The 12,399-nt window shown below is 53.1% G+C and overlaps 1 protein-coding gene and 1 non-coding gene across 2 annotated transcripts; both read left to right on the top strand.

Moving 5' to 3' along the window:
- The first annotated feature begins 276 nt into the window (after window positions 1-276).
- On the top strand, window positions 277-8,494 carry RTN2 (reticulon 2). The gene is made up of 10 exons (XM_036834592.1): window positions 277-499; window positions 2,170-2,214; window positions 2,338-2,808; window positions 2,914-3,174; window positions 5,407-5,614; window positions 5,992-6,130; window positions 6,281-6,350; window positions 6,459-6,505; window positions 7,663-7,721; window positions 7,994-8,494. Exons 1-10 carry the CDS (start codon window positions 466-468, stop codon window positions 8,073-8,075), a joined length of 1,416 nt encoding a protein of 471 aa, XP_036690487.1. The 5' UTR covers window positions 277-465; the 3' UTR covers window positions 8,076-8,494.
- Window positions 8,495-11,464: 2,970 nt separating this feature from the next.
- On the top strand, window positions 11,465-11,551 carry TRNASTOP-UCA. The gene has a single exon. It is a non-coding gene; the product is annotated as a tRNA-Sec (tRNA).
- Window positions 11,552-12,399: the final 848 nt, after the last annotated feature.

Here is a 12,399-nt window from a genome sequence, read left to right on the forward strand (position 1 = left end):
CCGGAGCCCCTCACCCTACCCTCGGTCCCGCTTCTCTCCCCCTAAAGGCCCCGCCCTCTTCTGTCTAGACCCCGCCCTTCAGACCGCCTTCCAGGCCTTCTCGGCAGGTAGCCTACGGTCCTAGCTCTGCCCCTCTATTAGGAAGGCCACGCCCCACCTCCATCCTCCTGGGTGTTTCCCCTCCCCCTCGCCCTCCCTCAGGTTCCGCCCCCCGGTCTCTGGCCCCGCCCCCGGCCCCCGCGCTGCAGTCGCCCCACAGCGGCCCCGCCCGCCCCCGCTGAGCCGAACCGAGGGCGGCGGCGGCGGCGGCGGCGGCGGTGGCTGCTGGAGCGGCCCGGGAGGAGGAGGCAGCGAGGATGGCGGCGGCGGCGTCCTGGGCGCGGCGGAGATGAGCGCTCGCGGCCCCAGGCCCAGGGCGGCGTGGCCGGAGTGGGCGGGGGTCCCGATGCAGGCCCGAGGGGGGCCATGGGGCAGGTCCTGCCGGTCTTCGCCCACTGCAGTGAGTAGGGGGAGGCTCAGGCCTGGTGTGGGGCCCAGAGGCCCGGGTGGGCTCCTTCCCGGTTTCCCCTCCGACCTGGGCCGCGGGAGAGCCAAGACGGGGAGGAAGCGAAGGAGACAAAGGAAGCTCTCCCTTCCCCCCGTGTTCTAGCGGCGATGGGGGCGACTTGACCCGGACAACCTGAGTGAGACTGGGCAGAGGCTGGGGGCACTGAGATAGCCGACGGGGGGCGCTCTGGGCCCTTGAATGTGCCGCGGGGCTCCGCCCGGGGATGAGGAAGCTTTCCGGGAGCTGTCCCCTCGCCCTGGTGCTGGCCATAGCCAGCGGTGAGGGGATTTGAATGGAGGGGTAGAGCCACGATGGAGAAGAGGGGTCTGACTCCCCCCTTCCCCCGCATCATCCATCTTCGCATCCCACCTCCGTTTTCTCCCCAGACTCAGAGGCAGCCCCGACCTCGCCCGAATTGTACAATCCCCTGTCCCCGGGATACAGCCATCCCTGGGTTGGGGCTAGGACTCCTGGGTCCTTAGGTTTTACCACTCCGGGTCTCTGATTCCTGGCCTCCTATGCCCTAGCTGAAGAAACGAGGTGGGGGCGGGGGGGCATCTGATTTCAATCTCCAAACGGTATTGAGCATCTCCTGTAGGCAAAGCCCCAAGCTAACTCTGAGAGGCTGAATTCCATAATTGAAAACGCCTTGTCTGAGCCTTATGATTTCTGAGGCCAGGGCTCTAACAGTCCTTGTCTAACATTCTCTGTCTCACACCCCTATGGTCTGACAGCTGGGGATTGCAACGCCGACCTAGCCACTTGCATGTCTTGGGAGTCAACATGCCAAAATTCTAAGAATTTGTTATTTCAACATTTTAGAGTATCATCCCAACATTCTAAGATCTTGTCCTTACTTGGGCTTACAAAGGAAGGCCCTACGTGATCTCCCCACCCCCACCCCACCCCGCCTTTCCTCTCTGCCCTCATCTCCCTTCCATCTTCCCATCAGTCACCCTGTTCCAGTCACATCTGCACACGTCTCAGTTCCTCAGATATGCAAAGCTTAGTGCTTGCCTCAGGGCCTTTGTACTGGCTTTTCCCTCTGCCTGGAAGACTCTTCCCTAGATATCCGCATGGTTTCCTCACATCATTCAGGTTTCTGTTCAAATGTCATCCGGGAAGTCTTCCTCACCAACCTGTCTGAAATAGCATCCCCTTACTTTCTCTTCCCTTACCTTCATTTTTCTCCACACACTTAGCACCCAACATCATAAGTTTAATTGTTACTGTCTATCTCCCCTATAGAGTGTAAGCTCTATGAGACTAGGGATTTTGTCTGTTTTGTTCACATTTGTATCCTCAGGATCTAAAACAGTGCCTGGCATGTATTAAACACTCAATTAATGGTTGTTGAAAGAATTAATGAATTGAAGCCTCCAAAAATCCCTAATTTAAAGGCACTAAGATCGAGATTCCTGGATTTGAACTTCTAAGACTGAGCTTCAGACAGCAGGGATACTAAGGTTTTACAGTCTGTATACAGAATGTTCTAGAGGTCCTGTAATTAAAACTCTAAGATTCCTTAATTCAGACAGGTTTCCAGGACTAGCACACTACTTCTGTAACTCGGGCAATCTAAGCTTCTAAGAGTCTTTGAAGGGAGTCTTTCCCTCTTGCAGAAGAAGCTCCGTCTACAGCTTCCTCTACCCCTGACTCCACAGAAGGTAAGCAGAGAGGGAGGATGTGAGAGTGGGAGTTGAAGGGAGCTCACAGCTGGGTAAAGGGGTTAAGGGGAGTGGGCTAGGGTCTTGGTCAGAGGAGTTCATGCCCTCCTTTGCTCATGGCAGGAGGGAACGACGACTCGGATTTTCGGGAGCTGCATACAGCCCGGGAATTCTCAGAGGAAGACGAGGAGGAGACCACATCGCAGGACTGGGGCACTCCCCGGGAGCTGACCTTCTCCTACATCGCCTTCGATGGCGTGCTGGGCTCTGGGGCCCGGAGGGATTCAGCTGCTCGCCGCCCACGGCCCCAGGGCCGCTCAGTCTCGGAGCCGCGAGAGCCGCCCCTGCAACCTGGCCTGGGCGACAGCTTGGAGAGCATCCCCAGCCTGAGCCAATCCCCGGAGCCCGGGCGCCGTGGTCACCCCGATTCTGCCCCTCCAGCTGAGCGCCCCCTGGAGGACCTGGGGCTCCAACTGGACCAACTGGGCTGGGCGGCCCGGGGAGCAGGGTCCGGGGAGGACTCTGCCACCAGTAGCTCCACCCCGCTGGATGACGAAGAGCCCAACGGATCAGAGGTTGGAGAGGCTGGGAAAGGTGAGATGTCCGAGGTGCTGGGACCAAAGCCACCAGGGGTGGGTGGTCTCTCCTTAGGGCACCTCCATGGTGAAAGCTCACAGCCTTCTCTCTCTGACGCACCAGACCTGGACCTACAACTCGGACTCGCTCAGTCCTCGCCGCCCGAAGTCTTGACTCCACAGCCCAGCCCTGGCTCTGGGATCCCTCAGGCCCGTACCCCATCTCCACTTCGATCTCGGGATTCGAACTCTTGGCCAGATGAGCCCTCGCTGGACGAGAAGGAGGAGGAAGAGCCGTGGGGGCGGCTGGAGCGGGAGCCAATCACGGGGCAGTGCCTCGATAGCACGGACCAATCAGAATTCACATTGGAACCACACTTTCTAGGTAAAGTGCATGAGGGAACGTGCTCCTTTGGACTACAGCGAGGGTGGAGGATTGATTTTTAAAGGGACCATCCTCGGGAAGGAACGGAGGAGAATGGAGAAGGGAAGGAGGTATTGCTACTGGCAAGACATTGTAAACTCCACCCTTTAAAAAAATTTTCCCGTTACCTGAGATTGCTATTGGCTCTTTTTAAATGGTTCCCCCTCCCACTTGAGAAGTTAGCCCTCCCACCTGAGAAGCTGGAGGAAGCATTAGGATTGGCTAATTGCTAAAAAATAATCCCTCTTTTGGAGTGCTCCCCCTAGAGGCTGATTTTGGACAGGCCAAATCCCTGAAAAAATAATGCTCTTTTCTGAATGTGGCCACTGGGCAAGTAAAAGTAAACTCTGTGCGTTTTAAAAACTCTCCTCTTCCCTGACCGCATGAATTGGCCAATTGTAAATAGACCCCGCCTTACTTTAAAGTATGCTCAGCCTCCACGAACGGTTCCTATAGGTAGGTTATAGACATCACTGCTTTTGGCTGTTTACAAAGAGAGCCACCCCGTTTTGGAATTGTTCCCACCGCAATGGAGAGTCATTGGCTGGGTACAAAGGGGCCCCGCCCCCTTACTCCCTCTCTCCGGGTTCCACTGAAGTGGGCAAAATCCCTGAGAAGCAGCAGTGTCTGTAGCCTCTCACTCGGAGCCGAGATGGGGAGTAAAGGTGGGCTTTCGGGGCGGGCTGGGACGCGGGCGCTGGGGGACCGTGGAAAGGGACCCAGATTCACTTTTATCGCCCTCAAATCTGGGGGATGTTTCGTCTTGGTCCCAGATTCCCCCGAGCGGCAGGCTGGGGCTGAGGGGCTGCGGGGGTGTCTAGGGAGGGCGTGGAGGGAGTATGGGGTCCCCTCTCTCTCGAGCCGGAGCTTTGGGGCCCAAGAGCAGTGAGGCCCCCTCCCCCAGCCTCAGGCCCAGGCGGTGCTGTCACTCAGTAGCTGGACAGGCCAGCACAGCTGCCTGAGAGGCACCCTCCCCCCAGCGTGCCTAAACTTAGCCCCGCCTCAGGTGACCCGGCCCCTCCCCCACCACTGGCTCAGGCTTTGGGGAGCCTGCAGGGGAGGGGTTGAAGGGAGGTCTACCCTAGTTAGAGGTAGATGGGAGGATGTGCGTAGGGAAGATACAGAAGTGAGGAAAGTCAGACTCTGAGGGGGACTGGTTGGGATGGGTCAGTTTGATCGGAGTAAGGGTGGGAGGATGGAGACTGTCTGGAAATAGATGGCAGGGTACTGGGCTCTCAGTTCAGGGTTCAAGGCAGAGCCGATTATAGGGACGGCTGTTAAAAGTTAAGATGAGTGAGATGAAACGTTGGGGTCCAAAGGTCACTGATCAGGACATAGGCTGGGCTTGGGAGGTGAGTTTAGGATCTCTGAAAGGGGTCAGAAGTTTGAGTTAGGGCCTAGGAAGGAGGATGATGTTATTAATACATTTAGGACTTAGATGTATGTGTTGGTAGGGGTATCAAGGAGATATGACTTTACACGTGTCAGGGTGCAAAAAATAAAAAGAACAATGACACCCATTGCTGGGCAGGATGCTGGGAAAAGATCACTTGCATGTTGCTCATAGAAATAAGGATTGTTACAGTCTTGCTAGTAAACAATCTGATAATATTTATGACATTCGAAAATACATAATTAGTCCACCCAGCGATTCGACCCCTGGGATTCTATCTCAGAAATAGAACCTCCCGGAGGTAAGAATATCTGCAGGAGGCTGGTGCTTGTAGTACTGTCAGGGAAGAGGATGGGGGGAGGAAACAAAGTAAACGACCCAGCAATAGCTGCATGGTTGAATAAAATGAATGATGGTGTAGCCACACCATGGAATATCATGTCGCCCTTAAAAAGAATGAATTAATAAGAGCTATTCCCGTTGACTAGGAGGGAATTCTAGGAGGAAAAGTAGAGTGAGATATGCATGATGCAGAAGATTGATTTTTCACCCCAAATTGTGTTCACACGTTATCTATGGGCAGGAGTAAGCTTGAGGGGACTTGCTAGACAGTTAACTTGGGTTTTCCAGGAGGCAAGCATGGAATAAAAGAAGATAAGTAAAAATCTGGAAATTGGGTTAAGACTCTGACAGGTGTGTCAAGAGGTCATGTTTCAGCCCCGAGACAGGAAATAGGACGTCAAGAGGTCAGCCAGGCCAGCTCCAAACCCCAGCCTGATTGCCGCCCCCTCCCTCCACAGTGGCAGACCTGCTGTACTGGAAGAACACGAGGACGTCAGGAGTGGTCTTCACAGGCCTCATGGTCTCCCTGCTCAGCCTCCTGCGTTTCAGCATCGTGTCCGTGGCCGCCCATGTGGCCCTGTTGCTGCTCTGCGGCACCATCTCTCTCAGGGTTTACCGAAAAGTGCTGCAGGCCGTGCACCGGGGGGACGGCGCCAACCCCTTCCAGTGAGAGCCCACAGCTTGGCCCCCAACCCTGACCTCTGTCCAGACCTCAGCGCTGACCCTAAGTCATGACCCATGACCTCAGATCAGGCACTGACTTCTCACCCTGGCCCTGACCCATCCTGTTCCTGTTCCTGTTCCTGACTCCAACCTGACCCTGACATTAAACCAGACTCTGACCCTTGACTTCCAGTCGTAACCTCAGACCCTAACCTCTTACCCTTAATCCTTGATCCCGTCTCCTGACCCTGACCTCCACCCTAGCACGCTACACCTGGCCTTACTCCCCAGCCCTCACTTCTTGCCCTTGTCTCAGCCACGCCCCTCAGCCTGGGTCCCATCCACCCACTGAGTGGCCTCACACACCTCTGTTCTCTCAGGGCCTACCTGGATGTGGACCTGACCCTGACTCGGGAGCAGACAGAACATATGTCCCAACAGATTGCCTCCTGCGTGGTCTCTGCGGCCACGCAGCTGCGGCATTTCTTTCTGGTAGAAGACTTCGTGGATTCCCTCAAGGTGCCTGCCCTGAAGCCCCCCACTCCCTCCTGGGTCCCAACATTCAACTCCCTGCCCCTGGGGGGAGGAGGGGAGGAGGGCCAGTGCTGGGGAAGTTCCCAGCCCAGGGTGCACCCCGTAGACTCTGCTGACTCCGACCCTCACCCTCAGCTGGTCCTTCTCTTCTACATCTTGACCTTCGTGGGTGCCATCTTCAATGGTTTGACTCTTCTCATTCTGGGTGAGCTGGGCAGGCTATGAGGGGCGGGGCGGGGAGGTGGGTTCCTGGGCTCTGAATGGAGCTGGTAATCTCCCTGGAGAGCCCTGACCCCCATCTCTGTGCCCGCAGGAGTGATCGGTTTATTCACAGTCCCTCTGCTGTACCGGCAGCACCAGGTAAGTGCGACAGGCCCTCAGTTGGCAGTACCCCGGCCAAACAACCACACACACACACACAGCCAGGGTCCATGACAGATGTCCCAGCCAGAGACAGGAGGACAAGCCGGTGTTCCCACCCCCGACAGAATCAGGCTCTCTCTGACACATGTTAGGCACAGGTGGTCTGCTTGCTGCCACTCCTCCACGCAGCTAGAGTCTACCTAATATGTTCCAACAGCCAGAGATAGGCATTTCGATAGGGGGCCCGTGACAGAGCCAGGATCTGACTGACACATTCCAACCCAAGGCAGGTAGACTAACTGAGGCTCCTCCCCAACAGTGATCCAAGGTCTGCCTGGACACGTCCTACCTCCAGAGAGGCAGCCTGACTGGTGTCTTCTCTCCCTGACATAGCACGAGGCTGAACAACACTCTTTCTAGCCAGAAACAGGCAGACAGATGAATGCCTTCTCCTGATACCCCGATACCCCGTCTCCCCTGATACCACCAGAGACTGACAAACACATATTCCATTTGCAGACAGACAGACGCCATCTATCCCTACACATAGTCTGGGTCTGACTGACACCCATCCCAGCCCAGAACACTGACAGAACCAGGGCCAACTGACATATATCCTATCCAGAGACAGGCAGATGGACCAACATTCCATTTTTGACATTTTCCGGCACAGCTGAGAGCCAAACAATACATGTTCCTGCCAGGGAGATAGTCCTAACTCCCTCACATGCCGGAATCACCGAGGCTCACAAAGTCAATTCACACTGAATTAAACTAGTATTTAAATCAATCCACTCAGGGACTCAACAACCAACACTAACGCCCTCTATTCTTATGCTGCCCCTAAACACACACACACACACACAAAACTCACTCAAAGATTAACAGTAGTTCCCAGGACGCAAAGCCACTGGCAAATTCTTGTGTGTCTACCTGACATCACTTCCCACACAGAGTGTGGTCCAATTGACTTGACACTTCACCTTGGACTTCTGACTTCCAAGGGTATTTTATTAGGTTTAGAGTTGATGGTGGAGTGGTGGGCCACTCCTCCCAACTCCTGATCTGGGGGTGGGGGAGGAAGCAGCTTTTTTAATGAATTAGGGAGAAGAACCCCCTCCAATCTCTCCTTTCACCCCTTCTTGTCTCCCCAGGCCCAGATTGACCAGTATGTGGGATTGGTGACCAATCAGTTGAGCCACATCAAAGCTAAGTAAGGGCATGTGGTAGAGACGGATGGGATGGGGAATGAGAAAAGTTGGGAATGCTTCTCCTCCCCCCGACCCCCAATATTCCCTGTCCATAAATCTCCTGGGGCTGAGTGCCTGCTTTTCTTAAAAGGTGAGAGACAGTTCCATCGCAGGCCAGTAGGTGGAGGGTAGTGGCTGGCTTGGGCACTCACTTCCTCCATCCAGTTTTTAGTTCTCAGATACTACTTATCCTGTCGCTTGCCCCACCCCTTGACTCCACCTGTTTCTCCCTCAGGATCCGAGCTAAGATCCCAGGGACCGGAGCCCTTGCCTCGGCAGCAGCCGCAGTCTCCGGATCCAAAGCCAAAGCCGAATGAAAGGGGTGTCTCTGCCTGCGGGACGCCTGCCCCCACCCCCTGTAGCCCTCTGCCCTCTTCCATTTCCCTTCCATCCCCACCCTCTCCCTGCCTCATCCCAAGCCATTTCCCAGTGGGTGTCGGGATCGCTCACACCAGGGAGTTTGCGCAAATTGCCTGAGTGGCCAGGACTACATTTCCCAAGAGGCTCTGCCCTAGTAGTCTTGGAAAGGCGAGGCACCTTGGCCGCGGGGCCTGCTGGGACTTGTAGTTGCCTAGATAGGGCACACGCCCTGCACTTCCGGGACCCCACCGCCGGAGGCGCCGTGAGGGGCTGGTGTCTCCTGGATGCCACTGGCCCCAACGCTGGGGCTTTGCATGGGGCCCAGGGGAGGCCTGAGCTTGGATTTACACTGTAATAAAGACTTCTGTGGAAAACCCAAGGCCTCCTGTGCTTCCAGCCCACTCCAGTTTTCACCTTCCTGTACTGAAAAGCAGGTAAGTGATACTCAAGGAGGAACCTTCCCCATCTCTGCGGAGGAAGAACCTTCCCCTCTGCCATCTGAGAGTTGTCTGATCCCAGAGCTAGCCAAGCCTTGACAGCCACTTTCCATGCCTGTGCTCAAGGCAGACATCACGAGTCGATCCCCACACTCTCCCTGCTGTGCCACCATTTCACCTGAGTCCCAGACCCATGTATGCAACTGCCTAATGGAAGACTCCCCCGTCAAACATATGTAAACCTCTTCCTTGTCCTACCTGATTTCCCACTCAGGGACATCCCCTCCTGCCCACATTGTCGCCCAGCCAGAGACCCAGGTATGGCCCTGGACTCCTATTCCCTCACCCCCCACATCTAGTCAGTCAGCAAGCCATGTCTTTTCTCTCTCTCCAACCTCTCCACCCGCTTCTCTCCATTCCAACTGCCTTGGGAATGAGCACAGGGCCTCGTGACCTCTTTGGGCCTCAGTTTCTAAAACTAAACTGGGGGAGGAGGAGGGAGGAGACTGGAGTCTAAAGACCTACAGACCTGGATTTGAATCATCTTCACTTTTTGGCTGCGTAACCCTGAACAAGTGACCTCACCTCTTGAAGGCTCATTTCCTCAAATAGAAAATTGTCGCCATAAGCTACCTACATGTAAAGCCCTTGTTACAGGGCCTGGCATAGAATAAATGTCCAGTAAACAGAAGCTGCATTGTTAGCTATGACATTGTTTCCCAAACCTCAGTCAGCCCTCAGGACCTTGATGATCTTTATATCACCTGTTCTGCTATTTGCCTAATTTTTTCTTTAAATTGGTTTATTAAAAATATAAAACAAATGTCTTTTAAAAGGAAATGTTACTCCACCACCAAGGAATTCAGTATCGCTTGCCAGAAATAGAAGATAACAGTTAAACATGAAACTCTTACCATTTAAAATGTTTGTTTGTGCATCACCTAAAATCTTGCCTCTTGTGATGCATGTCACATTTTAGGAGATAGATAATGATGTTACAGGAGTGGTAGTTACAGCCTCAGGTTTTGTATACAGGGGTTGCCTAGCAGCAGCTAGCTAACTGAAAGAAAGAGGACTTGGGGGGCTTCTCTTGAATCTGAATTTGCCAAGCAGGGGCAGTGTTTTAAACTTCCAAATAAAAGAGCAACATTTCCTAAAGATACTTTTATTCATACTCTCCATAAGACAAAGTGTCCATTTGTCCATCTCAAAGAAAGGAGGAAGATGGACCGGTTGCGATTATGGGTTCAGGAATGGCTAAAGCCCCCAAGCCCATCCTTGGTACCCCCACTGGAGGCAGGAAACAGGTTGGAGATGGAAACAGCCTTTATTGAGTGACTCCCAGTTGCCTGGTGCCATGTCGGGCTTCTATATCCAGCTGCTCGTTATGATTCCCCCTAGTTGCACTAGTCTTGTTTTCCAGATGAGGAAACTGAGGCTCAGAGAAGGATAGTGATAATATTCTTTCATTCATCCTACAAACATTTAGTGAGCATCTGGCAAGTGCTCAAGCACTCTTTGGGTACCAGGGACATAGAAATGAACCAAAGTGGTTAGGACTCCGTGCTCTCACTGCCTAGGGCCTGGGTTCAGTTCCTGGCCAGGGAACTAGGATCACATCAGCTTCGCGGCGCGGCCAAACAAACAAACAAAATCCACCAAAACAAAGTCCACGGTTTCATGGAGCTGATATTCTAGCGGGAGCAGCCAGACAATAAGCAAATAGAAGTAGAACATGGCAGGTGGTGATCAGGGTGATGGAGAAAAGTTCGGCAGGGGAAGGGGATAGAGTGACAGGGCTTGCTATTTTAGACTGGGTGCTCAGGGAAGGCTTCATTAAGTGGTGATATTTAAGCAGAGGCCAGAGTGAAAAGAGGCAGTGAGTCATGGGAACATGCGGAGGAAAGGAGATTCAGGCAGGGGGATCAACAAACGCAAGGGCCCTGAGAAGGGAGCATGCCTGATGTGTGCAGCGAGATCTGTGAGCCAGAAACCAAGTATATGAGGAGAGAGGAGTAGGAGATCGGGTCCGAGGAGTGCAAAGGTCTAATCATCGGGATTGTAAGGCTGTGATGAGAGCTTTGACTTTTACTCTGAGACGGGAGCCACTGGGAAGGTTTCATGTCGGGGAATGATATTGTCAAAGGATCACTGACTTGGATTTTAAAAGGATCACTTTTTTTGTAATAATATAATTACAATGGCACAAGTTCTGTTCTCCCAAGCGGATGGGCTGTGTGGATAGGGTAGGGTACTATCCGTTTCTACGCCTCACTTTCCTCGGCCATAAAATGCAGATGCAAAAACTGATGATCTCTAGTGCCTAAGCTCAATGGGGACAAATTCTGTCATCCCCAGAACCTAGGACTGCGTCTGGGACTCTGTAGGTGCCCACTGAACATGTGAAAGAACGTAGGGCTCTGTAGATCGCTGAAGCTCCACAAAAGAACAGCAGGTGTCGCCCCAGCCCTATAGCCGCCAGCTCGGAGCCTCCGGGGCTGGGCTAAATCAGACTCTAGCAGGAACCCACCCACTCGAATTCGGATTTTTCAGGAAAGGGGCCTCTGAATGCCGAATTATGGATCTTTTCTCTTAAAAAATGGACTTCTTACTTGGAAAAAAGGGGCTTCTGGCCCTTTAACAGCCAGAAGGGAGGGCGCCAGGTCCCCTGGCGCCGTTTCCCAGAATGCGCGGCGCTATGCAAATGAGACAGTTTCTAAAGCGACAATGATTCAACTCATATCAGGCAAACTCAACATTTTGGAAGGATATGCACCGTAATAAATAGCTTGGGAGAATTTATAGATATTGAAGTCAACAGTCTCACACGCTCGCAAACTACATCACCATAGGTTAAAAAAATAGAAATTTGTGGGTTTTATATAGGTGTGTGGGAAGACGAGTTATTTGCCCGGATGATCCTCAGTGGTCTGGGGTGCAGGCTTCAAACCTGTAGCTGTCTAGCGACAGAGTGGTTCAATTCCACCTTTCGGGCGTGATACTTCATTCCCTTCTCCGAACTCCCCTATGTAGCGTATAGAGTACCAATTCCCGAGCACGTCGTTGCACTTCTGTGCTTGGCAGTTTCTCTTTTCCCACCTGTGCCTCTCCCTGTGGATACGTTTCTCTTTTCCCGCGAATAACAAAGAACTCCAAAAGATTAAGAAAAATTCGTCTACACGCTCTGTTCTAGGATATTTACAGTTTGAGAGTGATCCTGGATTCCTCCCCTTCACTTGCTTACTCATTCATTTACTCACTCATGTATTTAATCACGCATGCACTTACTAAGCAAATATCTATTCATTTGATCATGCATTCATTCATTCACTCATTCAACAAGTATCTGCTGGGTGGTTGCTCTATGCCCGGCCCTGCACTGAGCGGTCCTGGGGACACACTGGTGACGACAAAACCCTGACCCTGACTTCATGGTGCTCCCAGTCCAGTGGAGGAGACAAACTTTAAACACTAATCAATTACCCATTTAATTAACAACTACAAAAGTGATAACTACTGGGAAGGCAGGCACAGAACCTATGAGGACATCTTACAAGGAGACCTGAGTTCAGGTAGGGTGTCAGGGTAATATCTGAATATACACCTGAAGGATGAGAGTGGATTAGCCAGCAGAGAGGGGGAATATTCCAGGCGGGGAAACAGGGTGGCCCCAATAACAGCGATGAAGATGGTGATAACTGCATTCTACTCTGCTCTCAGCGCTGGCGTGTACTAGCTCACTGATTCCCCTCAGCCCCATTCTGCAGCTGAGGAAACTGAGGTTCAGAAAGATGAAGCCTCTTGTCCAAGGTCACCCAGCTTTGGGAAGCCTCCAGACCCAGGG

The sequence above is a fragment of the Balaenoptera musculus genome, chromosome 19, assembly GCF_009873245.2.
Source record: "Balaenoptera musculus isolate JJ_BM4_2016_0621 chromosome 19, mBalMus1.pri.v3, whole genome shotgun sequence".
Taxonomy (NCBI): Eukaryota; Metazoa; Chordata; class Mammalia; order Artiodactyla; family Balaenopteridae; genus Balaenoptera; species Balaenoptera musculus.